Here is a 20,302-nt window from a genome sequence, read left to right as displayed (position 1 = left end):
AGGACAGAATAGGAAGTTCCAGTAAAAAGTATCTGAAATCACACAAGGGCAATGCTACAGCCTTTGAAAACAGCATTTTCACAGCATGGAGATGAGGGTACATTTTGTATCTCCCACAACGTGATGTTGTTAAGGGAAGGGTTTTAAAGAGTTTAGAGATCTGAGGGATTGCATTGAAGGACTGTGGGCAGATGGAGGTAGCTAAACTGAATGTGATCTTGGCCATGCTTCCTGTTAGGCCCTAAATACGAGCAACAGGAAAGAGAGCTAGTTGATGAAGGTCCTGTCTAAGGGGTAACATTCCCAGTACAGAGTGTCAGCAGTCTCCTTAAGCAAACAAAAACAGCTGGCTCTAGTTTATCTAGCAATATAAGTATACTTGTCGCTAAAATCTAATGTAAAGAACAGTAAACCACACAAGGATCAAAATAGAAATAAACAAAGGCTAAAATGAGTTGTGGCCTGCAGAGGACATAAAAGAAAAGATGGGTATCTGCAAACAGGGAAATGAGTGAAACTTGCTTCCTCACAGTTGTTCTTCTGTGTGCATGAAGCAGTTTCCATGCCATCTATCCTGTCAGTGTATAAGTGCCATGCACAGGGAAACTATTGCAAAGCAGGATGTGTACAGGCTGTGCTCTGCACTGCCCCTCTTTCTCAGCAGGGATGCTGTGCTGTATGCATGCAACTCCCCTCTGTAGGCGGCTTTTTTTCTGCAGACGTGCAGAATTTAGTTGTCTTTGGGACCCCTGCTCACTGAAATGGGAAACTGGCCAGCTGGGAATTCAGAAGTTATTGCAAACGGAAGGAACCAAGTGGGAGCATGACTACTAGGAATCTAATTTCCTTTGAAACACAAGCAAATAAGAGAGGATCTGTGAATACAGTGGAAGGACAAGAGAAATGGAGAAATACTGAATGCTAATTCTGGATTCATTTCTCCTTCTTAATATGAGAAAGCCTTTAATGTTTGGCAAGTGAAGACATACTGTTGTATTCTATGTGGTTTTTTATGCTTCATTCTTCAGAAGGAATACATTAAGGTTGGAAAAGACCAATAAGATCACCCAGTCCAACCACCAGCCATCCCCACCATGCCCACTGCCCACATCCCTCACTGCCACATGCACACAGTTCTGGAACACCTCCAGGACGGTGACTGCACCACTTCTCTGAGCAGCCTGTGCCACTGCAGCACCGGTCTTTTTGAGAAGAAATGTTTCCTGATATCCAACCTGAATGTCCTCTGGTGCATACTGAGGCCATTCCCTCTCACCCTGTCACTGTTATGTGGAAGAAGAGGCTGACCCCCAGCTCACCACAACCTCCTTTCAGGTCACTGTAGAGAGCAATGAGGTTTCCCCTGAGCTTCCTCTTCTCCAGACTGAACAACCCCAGTTCCCTCAGCCACTCCCCATCAGACTTGTGCTCCACACTCCTCACAGCTCCATTGCCCTTCTCTGGACACACTGCAGGGCCCCAATGTCTTTCTTGTGGTGATGGGCCCAGGAAGATTATTTACAATCACATAGTTAATGCTGTTAATAATAATGAAAGGTTGGTGGTGCAGGGCAGAATAGGAGGGAGTTAGCTAAAGACAGCTTAGTTGTTTTAGAGTAATTGGGAGCTGAGGACGCTCAGGGTATGGCTCTGTGAAAAACAACTGCAGTGATGTGTTTTTTACTGTGTTGCAAAAGCGGCTGTTTTGCAAGCTCTGAGAACAGCAAGCCCCGGTAGAGCAGAGAAGGGTAAGCCTTGTGTCTGTATTCAAAAGTGAGAAGGATACATGGAAATCTAACAGGGTCAACCTAACTTTGACTGCTAAAGTATGAAGGAACAAAATACATACTCAGCTTATATGTGTGTAGAGGATGATGAAGTAGGGAGAAGTAGTCACTTCGGATTTGTGAAGAGAGTGGTGTTAAACTCACATTGTTTTCATCTCTGTAGTACCTGCTCTAGATAGGAGAATGTGGAATGCTTTTTAAGGAAATGTAGGAGGGCTTCAGCATAGCAGGACGTGTTGATATTCTTGTCAGCCAAGCAGAATAGGGCAGACTAAATTAAATTACTGCAGAGCACATGCATAGCTGGTTAAAAACCTGCAATTGAGGAGTAAATTCCCAGTTGTGTGCTTGACAGCCTGAGAACATTTCAGCTGTTTTGTTTCTGGGATCCATACTGCTCGTGAGTTATCTTGCTGATGGCATAAGCCCACATTTGTACAATTGGTAGATGACAGCACGGAGATGGGGTGCAGGCACTTTGGAGAGTTAGGGATTAAAACTCAAAACGACTGTGCTTAATGGGAGATTTGGTCTGAAATTCAATATGGATACAAATATGGAGCAAAATGCTCTGAAGAAGAAATCAGTAGTCTGATACAATGTGCAAGTAAGAATGAACTATAGTACCTCAGAAAAGGAGCTTGTGCTGTAGGGACTCATAAAATAAGCAGAAGTAACAATGATGTTATCAAGATGGATTCCTGTGTTGTGAAAGAAAGTGAAAGAATGATTAATGAAGGAGAGTGATTTTCCTACTCTCCAGCATCAGGGGAGGTTTATTTAGAGTATTGCTTTCAAAACAAATGTAAACACTAGGAGAAAGCCCCAGAAATGTAGTTCCAATTGCTAAGTGGTTTAGAAAATACAAAGCTCCAGAGAATGGTTTGCTTTATACAGAAAACAAAGAACATAGGGGGACAGGTGTTAATAAACAGTATCTGAGAAGTTTCCTACAGAGTGGGAGGTGACCTGTTGTTCTGAGAGCATAAAGAGGGTAGAACAACAAGCGCCTGGGTGTGTTTTGCCACTGAGATAGATCAGCTAGAGGCTTGGTGTTGGTCAGGGTTATATAGAATTAGAGATATTATTATGGGGTTTGTAAGGTATCTGGCTTTGGGGGTTTTCAAGAACAACTTAGGAATATCTGTCTGTAAGACAAAGAGTATGAAGGGCCATGGTGCTGTGACAGAAATTATTGAAGTAGTTGTGAACAAAGGAAAAGGCTTATGGGTTACTCTTTTCTGTAATGGTATAGAAGTTTATAGTCAGTAGGTCAGACATCCAGAAATAAAAAGCATCTGTAAAAGTAAGAGTGAAAATGGTAAAGGCTCTGTGCAACTGCTGCCAGAGTGAGAGAAAGCCTGGAAACCATTCCTAGCTGGACACAAACTGGTTTTCCTCCTTATGAAGAGCTCCCTGTCCTCAGCCCAGTAGGGCATACTTGTGGTTGGTACCACGCTGTGCACATTGAGGTGGACTCTGGATGGTCCTCAGCATCATCTGGAAGAACCATCTGTGGGAAGCCTGTGGAAAGTTTGTGTTTGAGGGCTGAACATCAAGTGGTGCTTGCCAGCACAGCCAGTAATGCTTGTTAGCTGCTTACATACCTGTCAAGGTCCTGCTCCCACAGCACCAGCGGATGGTGAGAGCTGACTGACCTGTGGTCTTTCTCTCTCCAAAAGGTCATTGAGCTGCGGCGGCCTCTTGACTCCAGGCTCGAGCACGTTGATTTTGAGTCCTTGTTTTCATCCCTCAGCGTGCGGCACCTGAGCAGGGTCTTCGCCTCCCTGCTCCTGGAAAGAAGGGTGATCTTCATTGCAGACAAGCTCAGGTACCCTCTTGCATTATTTTCAACAAAATGCTGCTAAGGAAGGAAGGCTGAGAAGGCTGCAGGCTCTGATCTCTTTGCCCTGTTCTTTTTTCTTCTCTGCTCTTTTCCAACTTATATCTGATGTAAGTAGGGCTGTAATTCCCAGGAGTGGGGCGCTCACTGTAATTTTACTTTGCAGCTTACAAGAAGTGAGCAGTTTCCCATCTACGGGGAAAAACAAATTCCCTATTCTCTGCATGGTTTCAGAGTGGAGCACTGGTACCGAGAAAGCAAAGCCTGTCTTGCTCCACGGTTCTGCAGTGTTCCCCACTGAGCTGTGTTGGATTTCCGGAGAGAAGGCGTCAGGCAGGGAGAGCTGTCCCTTCTGCTTTGTTCCCTGATGTCACAAGATTTGTTTCTGAAATCTTTTAAACTTCAGCTTGAATTTTAATATTGTTTTTTCCCTTAAGACTTCTTTCTTATGAGGGATGAAAGTAAAAGATGCAGCAAGGGGAAATGAGACAGAGGATTTTCCCCTTCTATTTTTATGTGTGCTCAATTTGCTTTTTTTTTTTTTTTTTTTAAATTTACTCTCTTAATTTAGAAAAATCGGCCCAGGTTTCTTTAAGATCTTGTGCAGCTGGTGGCTGGCAGCTCTCCAGCCCTCGAAGCACTTGAGGATTTAGGCAGGAGAGTTCGCCAGGGCTGGGGAAGGAAAAGCTGCTTGGATGAATAATGACACTTAGGAGCGAGCTCGGGTTTCAGGCACATACACTACCCCTAAGCTGTCTCTTTTCACAACTTACAGCCAGCAGGCTGCAGCCATGGGACTGAGTGCCAGGGCAAAAGATGGGGAGGTTCCTTCTGCAGGAAAGCTAAGGGAAAAAAATCATGCTACAGGGCTCCAGGACTCCTCATAGTAGCTCAGCTCAGACAGAACGGCCGCAGAGAGGGGTGCTGGAGCATCACGGCAGCACAGCCCATTTGCAGTTTTTTGGCAGCCGCCTTGAGCTGGGGAGGGGAAAATTTAGTTTTTTATAATCACTGATATGTTGTATGCATAGATGTTTAGTGTTCTGGGTATTTAAGCCTTGTAAGATATCAGAGCATTCAGGTTTGCGTTTGAAACAGAATTTATCCACTGTATATTTCCACAGAGTGTATATGATTTATGTTATAATTTATGATGACAGGCTTTGTTTTCTGAGGTTTTTCTCCTTCACTACAGGATAAATTTTACATTCTGGGAAAAGCTATTAAGGACATTGTGATCTCTGTGAGGGACAGGGTGCTAAGAATGTATGGTAGGGTGCATAGCGTTGGATGTTTTGGTGTTTTTTTGCATTTTAAGTCATCACTTTAAAGTGAACTTTCAGTCATCAGATCTCTTTGTACTGAATGTTTTTCTGACAGCACACGGTGTTCTGAGCAATCTGTGTTATGGGATATCTTTCAATCGCTTCTATGGATTTGGTTTTTTCCTCTATCTTCTGTCAATATATACAGGATCTTCAGTAATGAATCAAGCTTCCCAGGCCTGTAAAAAAGAACAGGAGAAAGCATTGGGATCATACTTTCTAGGAGTTTCCAAATACAACACAAACGGCATTCTTCTGTGGGGAAAAAAAAAGTCATATTTTAAAGATCTTGGGTACCGTAGGCCCAAATATCGATTGCTGTCTGCAAGGCTTTTAGTAAGTGATGTGTTTGAGAAGACCTTGCTCCTAACATAAAGCAATTTTGGGATGGTCAGAATTTTTATTTTCCTTTCACAAAACAAGAATTTTCTTTGATTATTGTTGTGAAGAAAACCTTGAAAATGACTCTAAAGGACTGCAAAGGCTTGAAAAACAAAAAACAAAGGAAACAACCCTGAAAATGAAGTAAACTGTTGTGTTTTTAATCCAGGCAATGGCTTGAGTACGCAGGAGTGGAGAGTCTTTCGTAACTGAGAGGTCAACAATCTGTTGTATTTGTTGGTGGAAATTCCATGTTCTGAATGCTAACAGTTCTGTCGATATGAGGTCTTCTGTCCAAATGGTGCTTTTCCTGGGACAGGAACACATTGAACTCAATGAGTACTAAATCGTATTTACTTGAAGGGTGAAAATGCCAATTTCAGGGGAAAGAAAAGAAACATTTTTTGGCAATAGCTTAAGGGAAGGAAAAAAAAAAAAAGCAACGATAAAAGCAGCTGCTCTGAACTGCTCAGGGGTTTGGAATGCTAGAAGTAATCCAGCTGAGATGGATTAGCGGGGCGAATGCAGGTGACATGGTGAAAGATGCATGATAAATGTAATTTGCAGTTCTTCATGTAGGCACTATCAATAACTATCTGTACGTGGCTGTAAGGTATGTATGGGTGTGAGCAGTGGGGAAAATAATGCGTGCAATGTATTTGTGTCTCTTAATTGCTATCAAATCAGTCTCTGGGGAAGAGAGCTGAAAGGTCTTTTGCCAAATACTGTGTGAACTGTGAAATGTTTTGAAGCTGAGCCAAAAAAATGCATCTAACAAGTGTACAGCAAATGAAATACTTTGTCTTTTCCATCTTAAGAATGAATGTTGAGTGTTTTTTAAAGACCTGTCAGTCCAACGCTTGGCAGCGGAAAAGGAAAGAATTTGGTATATTAGTTGTTTTTTTCTCTGTTGCTATGGAGACTGGAGTATACATTCGCTTGCAACCCAGGAAAAGTGACTGTGTTAAAACCGTGTTTAAAACTGGTCTCTGTAGCCTTGCCTGCCTTCATTTGCACTCATGCTTGAGGCATCAAAGGGCAGCATTTCGAAGGGCGTCTTCCAAACAAAAGTAGGCCGATGTTCCAAGGTGCATGGAGCTGGGCGGCTTTTGGTGCCCCGAGGGAGATGTGTTAGATTCAGAGGACTTTGTAAATTGGAAAATGTACACGGGCTTCAAATCAAGGCATCCTTTTTCCAGATCTCCTCAAAAGCCTGTTGTGGATCTGAGCAACTCGAGCAATTGCATCCGCCCTTGCCAGAAACCACAGCTGTGTCAACAACACAAAGTGGCCATTGTTATCAAATGCAGATTTGAAGTAGAGTAGATACTTCAAATGTGGTCATCTCAAGAAAAGATGAAAAGCAGCCCTTTCCATGGGCTTCAAATGTGGTCTGATCTGTGCCTGTCAGCACAGCCTCCTGGATTTCTTGGTTTTGTGTTGTGGCTGGGGAGAAGCAGAAGCCCAACAGGGACATTTCCATGTCAGGTAATAGCACTCTCCTCTGAGACCCTTTCTGTTTGCTTCTTTGTGTGCACAAACCTCTCTTATTAATCAATCCCTGGGAGATGGTGGCCATCCCCACACATGGTGGGACCCAGCATCACCCTGGTGGGTTTCGCCAAGTCACGGTCCGAGGTTTGGAAGCTCCTGGGTCTCTCAAACATTGTGAATCAGTTCTGTGATCCGACGTAAGTAAATCCAGATGTTATGCAGCGTCAGAAATCCAAAGGTGTTTGTAAAGTAAATCCTACTGTAGCAGAGCTTATAAAGAAATAAAAATAAGGTAATCAAGCCATGTTAAATCACAAAATGCCAGCCTATTTCCAGCAGTTTGGCTGGTGCAGAGACCAAAGGACTTATCAGCATTAAGCTCCAGCAGGCTGATTGATTCAACAATATTTTTCAGAAATTTGTTAAGTGTGCCAAACCCAAGGAAAGATCAGCTAGCTGGACTTTTTAGCAGATGTGCTTGCTTTCAAAGCTGAAAAACCTGTATTCGGTCTGCAATTTGGGAAGAAAATGATCAAATGATTTGCTTCCATATGCAGTACAGAATCAGAACTTCTTGGCTGTTACTGTATGGAGCCAGGAGTTGGACTCGATGTTCCCTATGGGTCCTTTCCAGCTTGGGATGTTCTATCATTCTTTCAAACTGATCAGGCTAACATTCTCCCTTAGAAGCTGTTTCATGTTGTCAGTGTCTTTTTAGAGCAAGTCAACCTAGTCTTGGAGCAAGTTTCCCCAGGAGAGGAAGAAGAGTTTCTGCGTGGTTGCAGCTGTTTTGTTCAGATTCCATATTGACCACCTCCGTACAAGGTGGCTACTGAGAAAAGCAACAGCTGTGTTTGCTTTTGCAAATGCACTTCTGTGTAGGATGCTGTGTGGTGGTAGGGCCTGTTGAATAAGCAAACAAGTTGCTGTGGTATCTTTGGTCTGATCAAGGAAGCGCTCAGCCAGGGAGATCTGAATGTCAGTCAATATCCAAATCAGCCCTATAGGGAGAGAGCATGACATGGTTCTTTGTGTCCTTGTGTCCTTTGATACTTTTTAGCCACTGTACTAGCAATAACTCAGTCACTGTCTCCTGCGAGCTCCTGTGCAAGGAGCACCAGAAGTACAGCTCAGCCACGATCTGACAACCTGTGAATGATCTTGACAGTGTTCTTTAGTATTTGCTGATATTTTAAGGATTTGCTGTTGAAACCAGAGGCCTTAAAAATAGAGTCTGTTCCTCATTTTGAACAATTGTTAGTGAACTTTTGTAGCCTGAAATTAGTGCCTGGCACCCCCCAGAGCACCCTGCTATCACACTGGTAGACCTTTTAACTTCTGTTGGCACCTGGAGTGTTCCAAGCCCAACACATCACCCTGGATCAGTACTGTTCAAATGACAGCAGCCCTTGTGATGGCTGTAATGCATATGTGCTGGGATTTCAGGATTTCGGTGGGAGTTTCAGGAGGGGCACTGTAGCTACCCAAAGGCATTGCCTGCCCTTTTGGTGTAAGAGCACTGGGAGAAGAAGCTGAGAGCTTACTGATTTAAATAGTGCCTTGAGTGTGTTGAACTGTCACAGTTGAGTTGAGAGACAAGCACATAGCACAAAAAGAGGCATCCAGCCTCTTGAATGGTGCCCAGAACTTCAGTGACCTTATTCACTTTCTACTCAGACAGGTATGTGCCATGCTGTGACTGTGGTGTGGTTCAGTCTCGGCTATTGCTGATGGCTGAAAAATACACACTTGCACAGATGGCATAAAAGGAATTTATCAGACTGAATTCTCTTGCATGGATCAGCAATCTTGGCATGATTCGACAATCAGTTAGTGCTTTCTCAAATGTCTTATGTAGGAAAAAGAAAGAGCTTAGATTTGAGTCATTCTGAAGGTGCAAGGGGGTGCCGGGCTCCTGGCAAGCTGCAGCTCCCTGAGACTTCTCACAGAGGATATCTGGCTGAATCACGTGCAGAAGAGATGCTTCAGTGGTACAGCTCTGTGCCCACATCTGAACTGCTCTGCCTTCAAGGGAGGCTCACAGACCTCAACCCCAACAGTCCTCTGCAATGGCAATTCGTTCTGTGGTGAGAAGTGTTTCAGAGCAGAGTGAAGTAGGGTTTATCCTGGAGGTGAGGAGACAGCCACAGATGGAAAGTTGGAAGGGGAAGTGATCTGTTTTGCTTCCCACAGCACAGCACATACAGCTTGCACGGCTCTGTGACTTTCTCTAACTGGACCTCAGCCATCTTTCCTCCCACTTAAGCTCTCACGTACCATGTGCAATCTGGAACTTGAGTGCAGGGCTGGGGGAAGAGCAAGCCACAGTAAATACACTGGGAGACAGCAGGCTATAGTATCTCATTGTGCCATCAATAATCACATACCTCAGCTGCACACTGTTCTTCCCTGGAGCTGTCTGGAACCACAAAGGCTTTCTTGTTGTTCATGTGCTGTTAAGTGCCTTCTAGGCAGGTGAGTCAAATGTGCCTTCAAGATCAAGGGTTTGTGACAAGGTGAAACTGGTAACACTTCCACTTGGGTGTACATGTAGCACCACCTTGAAGAAAACAGACTTTAAAGAGTGTCATTAATCTTGGGTGCACTCTTAAGATGGAACGTCTACTTTTGCTGCCTTTCCTTTCAGGTATGGCATTCATTAAAGCTACAAGGAAAGCAATCTGCTCTGATATTGGTCCCACATTTTTTCTGTGGGTGTTGGTTTGGGTTGGCTTTAGTTTTGTTTTTTTTGTGTGTGTTTGGTTGTTACACTGGGAAGGGAAAAGGATGCTCTGACAGCTTCCTGAGCAAGGATGGGGAACTGGCTTTGGTTTTCCTCTCTAAAGGTTTAGAGATACTGGTCTGTGACACCAATTTTGAAAGGTTTTCCTCTGTTTTTATAGAGTACCACTTAAGACAAAACTCTGTGAGCACAGAGAAAATGGCGTCTATCTTGCAAAGAGATGTCCTCAGCATGCACATCCCAGGGGTCCCTCCCAGGCACCCACTCCCTACCTGCTGCAGTCCTAGTACAGTTCCCACGTCGGGCACATTCCAGCCCCTCCTCTGGGATTTATCTCCAAAAAGTGTCATGTGGTTAATGATGTTTACTGCCTGCATTCTGCTGATGTCCCAGCAATCATAATCAAGCAATCATAATCATGTTCTGCTGAACTGAATGTATCTGCTGAAAGCCAGCCAGCTGCAGCCACGGCACTGCATTCAGCTCGTGTTAGTGTTGCTGGGCAGGGATTTGCAGTCATCAGACTTCACTGGAGCAAGAGGAGCAAGCCCACACCCATCTCCCCCCTTCCCTCTCATTTCAAGTCAGCAATAAACTGCCAGATCCGGGTTGCTCGATGTGAGTTCCCCTGTGGAGTTTAATGCAAACCAGCTGCTGGCGTTTCCCAGCCACGTGGTTCCTCCAGGCTGCACCAGCCTTCTCCCCTCCTTCAGCCTTCAGGGCCTGGATGCTAGTAAAACAAGATGATGTTAGTTACACCATTTTTAGCGGTGAGCCTTCCTCCTCCCTCCATGCATGCAAGTGCTCCCAGACCCAGGGCAGATGGGTCACCGGTGCCCTGCAGGCAGCTCTGTGTGTCCCTGCAGTCGGCTGCTGGGTGGGGAGTCACTGGGGCTTCTGGCCAGGTCTTCCTGGGAGTTGACCACGGAGGCATTTAAAGCAAAGCTGCTGTGAGGGTTTGAAGGAGGAAGAAGGCATATTACACTTCCCTGAACCACATGCAGCACTGCATGGAGCCCAGCCATGTGCTCCCCTCCTTGGGTTTCACTTTCCTGTTTGCCGTGGTTCTGAGCAATCTTGGCGGGCTCTGCTGGCTGCAAACGTCCGTGTCCTCCTTCCTCTTTCACTCCAGCTTGGCACTGAGAACTGTCAGTGTGCCTAGGAGATGTAGGAAAGCATGCCATTGGCATGGAGAGGGTTGTCCAAAGGCAAAGCAGGTGCAGTGCACAAGCTGAGGGGCAGGCTAGAGCATCCTGTTCTGGACAGCACAGCCCCTGTGCATTCAAACCTGTGGCTTTCCCATGGGAACAGTTGCAGAGGCATGCTGTGGGAGAATAAACTCATTTCTCCAATGAAGGGCAGTGGCACAGAAGGCCCCACATCCATGGGGTATTTCCTGTCAAGACGCTGGAGGGGCAAGTGTAGGTGTTCAGTGGGGTGGGTCTCTTGTCATGTGTGCATGGGGCACAATTATCCTTCCTCACCTGGGCTCTTGTCACAGGTCATTGCACCTGAAGTTGAAAATTGGGAACAGAAATCTGGGAATGCGCTTAGTAAATTATGGAGCTCACTCAGGGAATGACTGAAAGAGCCCTCGTTGCCAGTGGGTGCCACTCACCTCCTGACTGATGCGCTGTTTTTCTGGGTTGTGCCTTGTTTTCCAGCACCCTCTCCAAGTGCTGCCATGCTACAGTGGCCCTCCTGTACCCCTTTACCTGGCAGCACACCTACATCCCCGTGCTGCCGCCTTCCATGATCGACATTGTGTGCTCGCCCACCCCGTTCCTCATTGGCCTGCTCTCCAGCTCCCTGCCCCGTCTGAAGGAGCTCCCGGTGGAGGAGGTGAGCCGTGCTTAACAGTGTTTCTTCCAGCATGCTCAGCTGTCTTCTGGCCTAGAAAGGCTGCTGAGCATGTATGACTGTTTTTTTTAATGGCAGAGCTGAGGAGCGAGGAGTGATGGAAGAGGCTGGGATGGCAGGCTCTTCTTGTCCAGGCTGTTCTGTGGTTAGCGGTGAAGCTGCTAGAAAGCCACAACAAGGGCTCCTCTTGGCTCACCCTGGGTGCTCCCTCCAGCTGCTGCAGTGGTTAGGAGGAGCAGGGCCAGGGCTCAAGTGTTTCCTCTAGACCAGTTGTAGATCAAGATAAACTCTGGTGACGGAAATAGTGATTTACTGCTTTCATTCTTTCTCTCTCATTCTTAGGTTCTTGTTGTTGACCTTGTGAATAACCGATTTCTGAGACAGGTGAGTGGAACTATTTCACATCTTCCATCTTCTGTTTCATTTCTCCATCACACCTTACCTTGATTGGATTTGCTGACCTGCCTGTCTGGCTGCATTGCTTACTTCCCACAAAAAGTGGGGTGAGATTTGTGGTTAGAAGTGTTACAGTGATTACTGTGTCCTCAGGTAGTATCACAGTCCCAAACCACAGATGCTGAGAACTGAATCACTGTGCTTTCTCTCTCTCTGTTTTTAAAGAGGGAAGGATGGCATTTGAGCACTGCAGGTCCTTCTCTGTCATCCTGAGGGCAGAGCTGAAAAGCGTCAGCTCAGTACTTGAGGCTCCCAGAAGGCCATGGCTTTCCCAGTCTGTTTCTCACAGACCCTGGCTGAGCAGGGATGCAAAATCATCACCTGATTATTTCTTTGTATCATTCCTGCTCCAGGAATGACGTCTGTGATTTCTTTTCCAGTCCTTGTACTGACTGAGTCACAAGTCGGAAGCTGGTAAATAGGGATCTAACTGCATGGACAAGATTGCCTGCTGATTTTTGCTTCCCTTCGTCATGGAGTGGAGATGGGTATTTAAGAGGAAAGCACAGACAACAGAACATGCTCCTGGCCCTAGAAGTTAGCTTTGACCCTGAGCTCTTCCTCAAATGGCTGAGAAGCACTGGCTGCATAGGTCTAACCCCTGCCTCAGTGGAGTGGGAGGAGAGCACCTCCTGCTGCGGGAAGCAGCACGTGGGCGAAGACCACTCCTTCAGTGCAGTGTTGGCTCACCAGCTCCCTGAGCTGCAGGAACTGCGTTTGCATCCTTTCAGCTGGCAGCAGATGTGGGGTCAAATGCTCCACCTCGCACCTCTCCTTGAGAAACATAAGCTGAGTCACATTGTGTCAGCAGGAGCTGGTGAGAGCTCACACACACAGGCAGTTCCTGGCTTCGGTTGCTCTGCGGGAATTGTTGAGCCTCCGTAATGCGATCGGTGTCTGAGCACAGCCAGGCGAGCGGCTGCGCCTGCCTGGCTGCACGCCAGCATTGTTCAGCTCAGCCTTCTTTGTGGTGCTGGGAGGGCTCACAGGCAGATGGATGTGCCCTGCCAGGTAGTCTCCAGGTTGGACATCTGAATTCTCGCAGGCTAGAGCAGTATTTGGGCAAAGAGATCCTCCTCTCCTGCTTCTCCACGTTTTGACAGGAAGGTGCTGGGAAAGTGCCCAGTGTATCACCCTTTCCTTCTCCACACCGTTTGCTTTTAGTGCTCCCCCTGCCGTGTCGGAAACTAGATAGGACATGACCCAGGAGCTGGCCGTGTCCTGGCCCCAGGCCCTCAGGAGGTGGCTGTTTCTGTTTTGCAGATGGAAGATGAGGACTCCATCCTGCCCCGAAAGCTGCAGGTCGCCTTGGAGCACATTTTGGAGCAGAGGAACGAGCTGGCAAGTGACAAAGAGGAGGGCTCTGTGAATGGCAAGCAGGGTAAGGCACAGCGCTGTTCAGGTCAAACCACTTCTCTCCCTGCCCTTTTTGTTCACTTCATTCACTTCTTAGAGGAAAGCTACGTTCATACTGAGTTTAGTTCCACAGAAACTAGAGTAGGTCAGGATGTTGCTTGAAGCTTTATTAAATGTTCCATCTCACTGAAAACATTTCTCATTGTGCAAAGATAAACAGTGCTTATCCCCTTCCTGGCTTTGTCCCTCCTTTTCGTGTGGCTCCAGGGACTATCACTCATCCTTCCCGGTGAGGATTACACAGGCTCTCTGCTGCTGACCACATGAAGGAGGCAGACTCCTCCACTGAACAGTCTGCACACACAGCACAGGGCTGAGGCATCTGTTTGAGAGGCACTGAGGGCATATCCTAGTTGAGAAGGAGCTGAGACAAAGCTGGTTTACTTCCAAAATAATAGCAGCCCAGTCCTTTTCTGTTTGTACCCAAGGCTGGTATGGCTTTGTGTATACAAATGAGTAACAGAGAACACATTTTTTCCTAGCACATCCTTATGGTGGTGTCTTCACTGCTGCCTCTTGCTCCTCTCCTCAGAGACCAGCCCTTTGAACGAGGTGGTGTCCGAGGCCTTTGTCCGTTTCTTTGTGGAGATCGTGGGCCACTACTCCCTCTTCCTGACCCCCAGCGAGCGAGAGGAGCGGACTCTGCAGCGTGAGGCTTTCCGCAAGTCCGTCTCTTCCAAGAGCCTCCGGCGCTTCCTGGAGGTCTTCATGGAGACTCAGATGTTCGGGGGCTTCATCCAGGAACGGGAGCTGCGGAAGCAGGGAGTCAGAGGTGAGGGGCTCTGCCAGGGCTCTGTATTCCTGGAACCTCTGCTGTCACTTGCAGGAGGGGCAGGAGATGCCACCAGCTCCAGCAGCATGGGCTGAGGCTGCAGTGCCTGTGCAGGGGCCGTGCCGGTTTAGGTGATGGGAAAGCTGTTGGAGTGGGTCCAGAGGAGGGCCACGAAGTTGATTAGAGGGCTGGAGCACCTCTCCAATGAGGGCAGGCTGAGAGCTGGGGCTCTGCAGAAGAGAATGCTCTGGGGGGACCTTATAGCAGCCTTCCTGTATGTGAAGGGGGCCTACAGGAATGCTGGGGAGGGACTTCTTATAAGGGCATGTAGCAACAGGATGAGGGGAAATGGCTTTAAACTGGAAGAGGATTTAGACTAGATATGAGAAAGCAATTTTTTACTATGAGGATGGTGAGATACTGGAACAGGTTGCCCAGTGAGGTTATGAATGCCACCTCCATGGAAGGATTCAAGACCAGGCTGGATGGGGCTTTGAGCAACCTGGTCTAGAAGGATCTGTCCCTGCCTATAGCGGGGAGTTGGAACTACATGATCTTAAAGGTCCTTTCCAACCCAAACCATTCTGTAAGTGCTGGTGCAGGCTGTGTTTGTAGCAGAGTAAATGGAGGTTTTGTCTCTCCCTTTGTAAGACAGAAAAATCAGTCAGCCTTACGGTGGTGGGGAGGAGGTCCAGCAGGGCTTATGTGCTGGAAGTCCTACAGCCAAGGACCAGAGCTCCTGTCCTACATGTGCACTCAGTGAGTTGGGGAGGCTGGGTACACTGTTCCTTTGTACAAGTGTACTGGTAAGCTAGGAGAATGTGTTTTCAGATGCACTCTCTTTTATTTATAGGACAGCAAAATAAAAGTTGTTGACTTCCTTTTTCCTGCAGGTCTGTTTGAGGTACGGGCTCAGGAGTACCTGGAAACACTTCCCAGTGGGGAGCAGAGTGGAGTCAATCGGTTCTTGAAAGGACTTGGTAAGGAACCAGCAAGACTACTGGCTTCTCACAGAGCTTGTTCTTGTTGCCTTGAGATTTGGCAGCAGAGGAGCTCCTGACGGGTAGCAGGGCTCTGTTAACAACTGAGTCCTGAAGTGGTTAGTGCCTAGCCATGTATCCCAGCTTCTGATGTGCTGTTGGTCTGCCTCCAGCCTGGAGGCTGGGAAGAATCAAAATGTGGGCTCTGAGCTATGTGTATCCTAAAGGATACAGGTAGATGTGAGGTGGAAACTGGGTAAACAGTGACTCAGGAGAGGTAAACGCAGTTTCTGCTGGGATGAGCAACACATTCTCCATAGACTTCAGGTTTTCTGTGAAGGGTCAATGGTTGGAATTGCCCAGGAGCATCCTAAGGCTGAATCATAGAATCACAGAATCCTTAGAGTTGGAAGGGACCTTTAAAGGCCGTCTGGTCCAACTTCCCTGCAATGAATAGGGACACCTACAGCTAGATCAGGTGGCTCAGGACCTGATCTAGCCACACTTTGAAAGTCTCCAGGGACAAGGCATCAGCTACATCTTTGGACAACCCATTCCAGTGCTTCACAATCCTCACTGTAAAAGACTTTTTCCTTACATCCAACGTAAATCTCCCCTCTTTAATCTTGAAGCCATTTCCACTTGTTCTGTCACCACAGACCCTGCTAAAGAGTCTTTCCCTTCTTTTCTGTAGCTTCCCTTTAGAAACTGAAAGGCTGCTCTCAGGTCACCTTGCTGCCTCTCTTCTCCAGGCTGAACAGCCCCAGATTGCCCAGTCTGTCCTCACTTGGGTGAGGATCATTTCATTCCATCCCTTGGATCATGTTTCTGGCCCTCCTCTGGACTCTGCTCCAACAGATCCATGTCTCTCCTGTACTGAGGACTCCGTATTTGGACTCAGTACTCCAGATGAGATCTCACCAGTGCAGAGAAGAGGGGCAGGATCACCTCCCTTGCCCTACTCACCGCACTTCTTTTGACACGGCCCAGGATATGGTTGACCTTCTTGGCTGTGAGGGCACATTGCCAGCTCATGTTCAGCTTGCCATCCACCGGTACCCCTAGATCTTTTTCGGCAGGGCTGTGTTTAATCCTTTCATCCCCCAGCTTGTATTGGTATTGGATGTTACCTTGACCCAAGTGCAAGTTCTTGTATTTGGAATTGTTGAACTTCATGAGGTTCACCTGAGCTCACTGCTCAAGCCTGCCTAGATCCCTCTAGATGGCATCTCATCCCTTTGGTGTGTTGACTGCACCCCACAGCTTGGTGTCATCAGCAAATTTGCTGAGGGTGCACTTGACCCCACTGTCAGTATCACTGATGAAGATATTAAAGATTATCGGTCCGAGCACCGATCCCAGAGAGACTCCACTCATCACTAATCTCCATCCAGACATTGTGCAATGGACCACCACCCTTGCACTCAATCCTGCAGCCATTTCTTCCTGCATCAAACAGTATCAAATCTTATCTTTCCAATTTGGAGAGAAGATGCTGTGGGGTACTGTGTCAGAGGCCTTACTAAAGTCCAGACAGACGACACTGGTGGCTCTTCCCTTGTCCACTGATGCAGTGACACCATCATAGAAGGCCACTAGGTTTTAGAATTTGCCCTTGGTGAAGCCACACTGATTCTCCCATATCATCTCCCTGCCTTCCATGTGCCTTAGCATAGCTTCCATGAGGATCTCCTCCACGATCTTTCCTGGCACAGAGATGAGACTGACAGGTTGGTAATGTTGCCTTTATTCCAGTCACCAGGGTCTTCACCTGATTGCCACGACTTTTCAAATATCATAGAGAATGGCTTGGCAAATACATCAGCCAATTCCCTGAGGACCCTGGGATGCATCTCATTGTGACCCATAGATTTGTGGATGTTCAGGTTCCTCTGGCAGTCATGAACCTGATCTTTGCTTACAGTGGGAGGAGTGTTGCTTCTTTAATCCTCTCCTACCAAACCAAATATTTAAGGGCTGTGTGACAAGCAATTATCAGAGAAGACCAAGGCAAAAGAAGTTAAGTACTTCACCCTTCTCCTTGTCTGTTGCTACCAGCCTGCCTGTTTCACTCGCTAGGAGGAGTATGCCCTCTTGGACTTCCTTTTCTGGTTGAGATATCTGTAAAAGCCTTTCTTCTTGTTCTTGGTATCCCTTGCCAAGTGTAGTTCAAGCTGGGCCTCAGCTTTCCTGACCCAATCCCTACATAGCCTACCAACTTCCTTATACTCTTCCCGCAGTACCTGTCCCTGTTTCCACTGCTTGTGCGTTTTCTTCTTGCTTGAATCCATTTTGAATTGTAGAGTAGTTCTAGTAATGAGAGCTCCAGACCAAGATTAGAAGTTCTTAGTTGAACACCATGGCTAAGAGATCCTCAAACCTTGAGTATTTCGTGACCATTTAAGGAGAAGCATTGTCCATGAGACTGGTGGCCTTGCCTCTTAAGCATGTAACTTAGCTAAGTGAGCTCAGTAATACCTTCTTCTTCCAAGTCTGCTGGACAAATGGGGTCTAGGTGGTGTGCTTGGAGGCCCGCAGGGCCCCAGGCTGCAGTGCTGCTCCCAGGCTATGGTCAGGGCTGTGCCCGTGCTGCAGGCACCTGCTTCCAGCTTTGCAGGGTGACGGGCTGGGTAAGGACCTGGGGCTGGAAGACACAGCGTTTCTCTGTACAGGTTTGCTGGGACAGTAGTGGGGAGTGACACTTATTTTGCTTGTCACTGTGGGAAACCCTTTTTCCTTTCTCCATCTATTCAGGCAGCAAAATGAAATTCCTCCACAAAAAGTAAAGAACGGAGCACATCCTCATTCCACAGAAGAGAATGGCTTTACCATTTAACATCAACAAATCAGATGTATCCACCATTCCCATTTGACCTGCTCCTAGGGCCCGCAGCCTTGGGCAAGCTGACCGTGGCCAGGACGCGCTCACACAGATGTGCAGTGCCACAGGACGATGCGACGGCAGTGGGGCTGCTGGGACAGGTCTCTGGATATCGACAGTACTATGCACTGGACCAAGCACTCTGAACTCTGCATTAGCACGTTGTAGACAGCCCAGCAGATCGGATCCCTTAGCTAATCAGTTCTTCGTTTTGCTGTATTTTTCTATTTATATTGGGGTTAGAACAAATATTAACCGATGCCTCTCGCCCTGCCTCCTCCCCGCCTGGTGCTGCAGGACGGCAGTGGGACTGCCACAGGACTGAGCTGGCAGAGCTTGAGCACCGAGGATGGGAGGAATGGAGTTGTGTGGACCTGTCTCTGCAGTGCAAAGATGCTGAGAACTGCAGGGATTATATGGACTGATGAGGAGGAGCTTCTGAGGGTGAGAGGGAACCACTAAACCTACTGAGGATGTGATCAGCCTGCCAGCTGCCAGGCTGGCTGCATCGGGTCCTGGCACGAGGAGGGTCTTTTCCTTATGCAGCATAATTAAAAGTGAGTGGTTTAAAAGGTGTGCAGCCCCTGGGGTGTCTTTGTGGTGTGTCTGCCACCTGCCTTTATGGACTGGAGGAGACATCTAGTGGCTGAGCCCTTGGCTTGGCCATGCCTGCATGCTCTGGAGCCCGATGACCTTGTACCCTCACCCAAGCTGCGTGCATAGAGAGCCTGAGGATGAGCTCAGCTGCGGGGTCTGGCTGTGGAGACTCCCGTCAGGCCGAGCAGGTTCTCCTCTGGTGACATCACAGTGGCATTAGAAAGCATTCTAACACTGGGTAAGCTGCTGAGACAAAATGAGGATGTCAGCTCCCCTAGGGAGCCACCCACTGCTGCTCACCTATCTTCACTGAGGCTCTCCACAGGCCTGGGGCTGGCTGAAGCTGAGAGGAAAGAAATCCCTCAATGGTCTTCAATACAGGACTGAATGGAGATCTCCTCCTCTGCTTTGGGAGTGTCAGGGACAGGCTGTGTGCTGGAATGCCTCACTGCAGGCAGCCCAGTTCTGCATTGTGCCGTGCGCGACTGCTGGAGGGTTTGGAAGTGCCTCTTCCCCACATCTGAGGGCCATGGTGACCAATGATAGGGTCAGCAGAGCCTAATTCCACTTGCAAAAGAGTGGAGGGGATTTGAGGGGATCAGAAGGCTTCAGAAGCCAAAGCTTCCTACAGCAGCAGCCCCTTTCTTTGCTGGGTATAGGATCCAGCAAACAGTGGAAATGGATTGTGGTGGTGGTGGTGGTGGTGGCAGAAATGGGCAGGTAGGCAGGGTGGTGGAGGGGTGAGTGCCTTGTTGGCAGCAGTAAGGAATGTGGGGCTCAAACCCAGCATACAGTATCCAGGAGTGTCTAACCATGAAAAGCACAAAGAAAGAACCTTTTACAGCTGTTTAATGAAGGACTGAACATGAAACTCAAGCAGGAGATGGTCTCAGCAGCAGGACAGCCCCTACAGCTTCACACTGAGCTGCGTTGCTCTGGGACAGCGTGCCCCTGGATGCTCTGCATGAACCCCCCTGCGAAGACAAAGCCCACAGAGCAGCCATGCTAGCTGAAGGCTTGCGGCCACACACAAACCACACAGCAGCACAGGCACTGCTCACCTCTCTGCCGGGTGACAGCCTTCAGTCCACAGGTGCCGGGTGGCCTGCAGGTGTAAAGCCCCAGGCAGCCTCCGCAGTCCGAAGGCTTCTGGCAGGGCCGGCTCTGGATGCCGCGACAGGAGTGCTGCAGGGGAGGCAGCAAGCTCAGCCAAATGCCAACAGCCCGGGGGGCAGCTTGTCACCCCGGTGCAGGCTTTCCATCACTTTACTGATTTACAGGAGAACAACACCCAGCAGCATCCCCTTATGACCCAGGGCTGAGCCCTGGAGACATCCTGCTCCGTTGGAGAGGTGCTGTGAGGCCTGCCTGTGCCCTGGGCGATGGGCAGGCATGCCCTGTGCTTACCGTGTCGCTGTTGAACTTCCCGTAGCCCTTCAGATGATGGCTCAGCCCCAGGCTCCTGCTGCGGAAGGGCTGTGGTGGGCTCCTGTGGGGCCTGCTGGGGGGGTCTCGTGCACTGCTGCCTGTGGCCTTGCAGGGAGCCCCAGAGGTAGGGTGGTGCTCTGCCAGAGCCTCCCACACTGCGACCTGGGGGTGGCTGCCGTACGCCTGGTTGTCCCCTCCATCTCCAGCTGGCCGATGATTCTCTGTGGGTCCCCCAGCTCCGAGCTGTCTTGCTGGGAGAGCTGCCCACTCCCCCAGCACCTCTATGTGTGCTGGGGCCAGGGAGAGCTGTGCCAGCAGCAGGGCAGCGGCTGTCAGCAC

The 20,302-nt window shown here is 48.3% G+C and overlaps 1 protein-coding gene across 3 annotated transcripts in view; it reads left to right on the top strand.

Annotated features, from left to right (window-relative positions):
• DENND2A (DENN domain containing 2A) overlaps positions 1-18,510 on the top strand; it is a 56,764-nt gene extending 38,254 nt beyond the window's left edge. Inside the window, exons 13-19 of one of the 3 annotated variants that reach the window (XM_048954303.1) lie at positions 3,470-3,618; positions 11,238-11,415; positions 11,776-11,817; positions 13,153-13,270; positions 13,838-14,077; positions 14,971-15,057; positions 17,812-18,510. In XM_048954303.1, coding sequence (XP_048810260.1) covers positions 3,470-3,618; positions 11,238-11,415; positions 11,776-11,817; positions 13,153-13,270; positions 13,838-14,077; positions 14,971-15,057; positions 17,812-17,843 — 846 coding nt within the window. In that variant the 3' untranslated portion in view covers positions 17,844-18,510. The remainder of the gene's footprint in view (positions 1-3,469; positions 3,619-11,237; positions 11,416-11,775; positions 11,818-13,152; positions 13,271-13,837; positions 14,078-14,970; positions 15,058-17,811) is intronic. The other 2 variants (XM_048954294.1, XM_048954313.1) reach the window with 2 other exon arrangements.
• Positions 18,511-20,302: the final 1,792 nt, after the last annotated feature.

Source organism: Lagopus muta, chromosome 1 (genome assembly GCF_023343835.1).
Source record: "Lagopus muta isolate bLagMut1 chromosome 1, bLagMut1 primary, whole genome shotgun sequence".
Taxonomy (NCBI): domain Eukaryota; kingdom Metazoa; phylum Chordata; class Aves; order Galliformes; family Phasianidae; genus Lagopus; species Lagopus muta.
The sequence above is the reverse complement of the archived record's forward strand: the minus strand, read 5'-3'. Positions and strand labels throughout refer to the sequence as shown.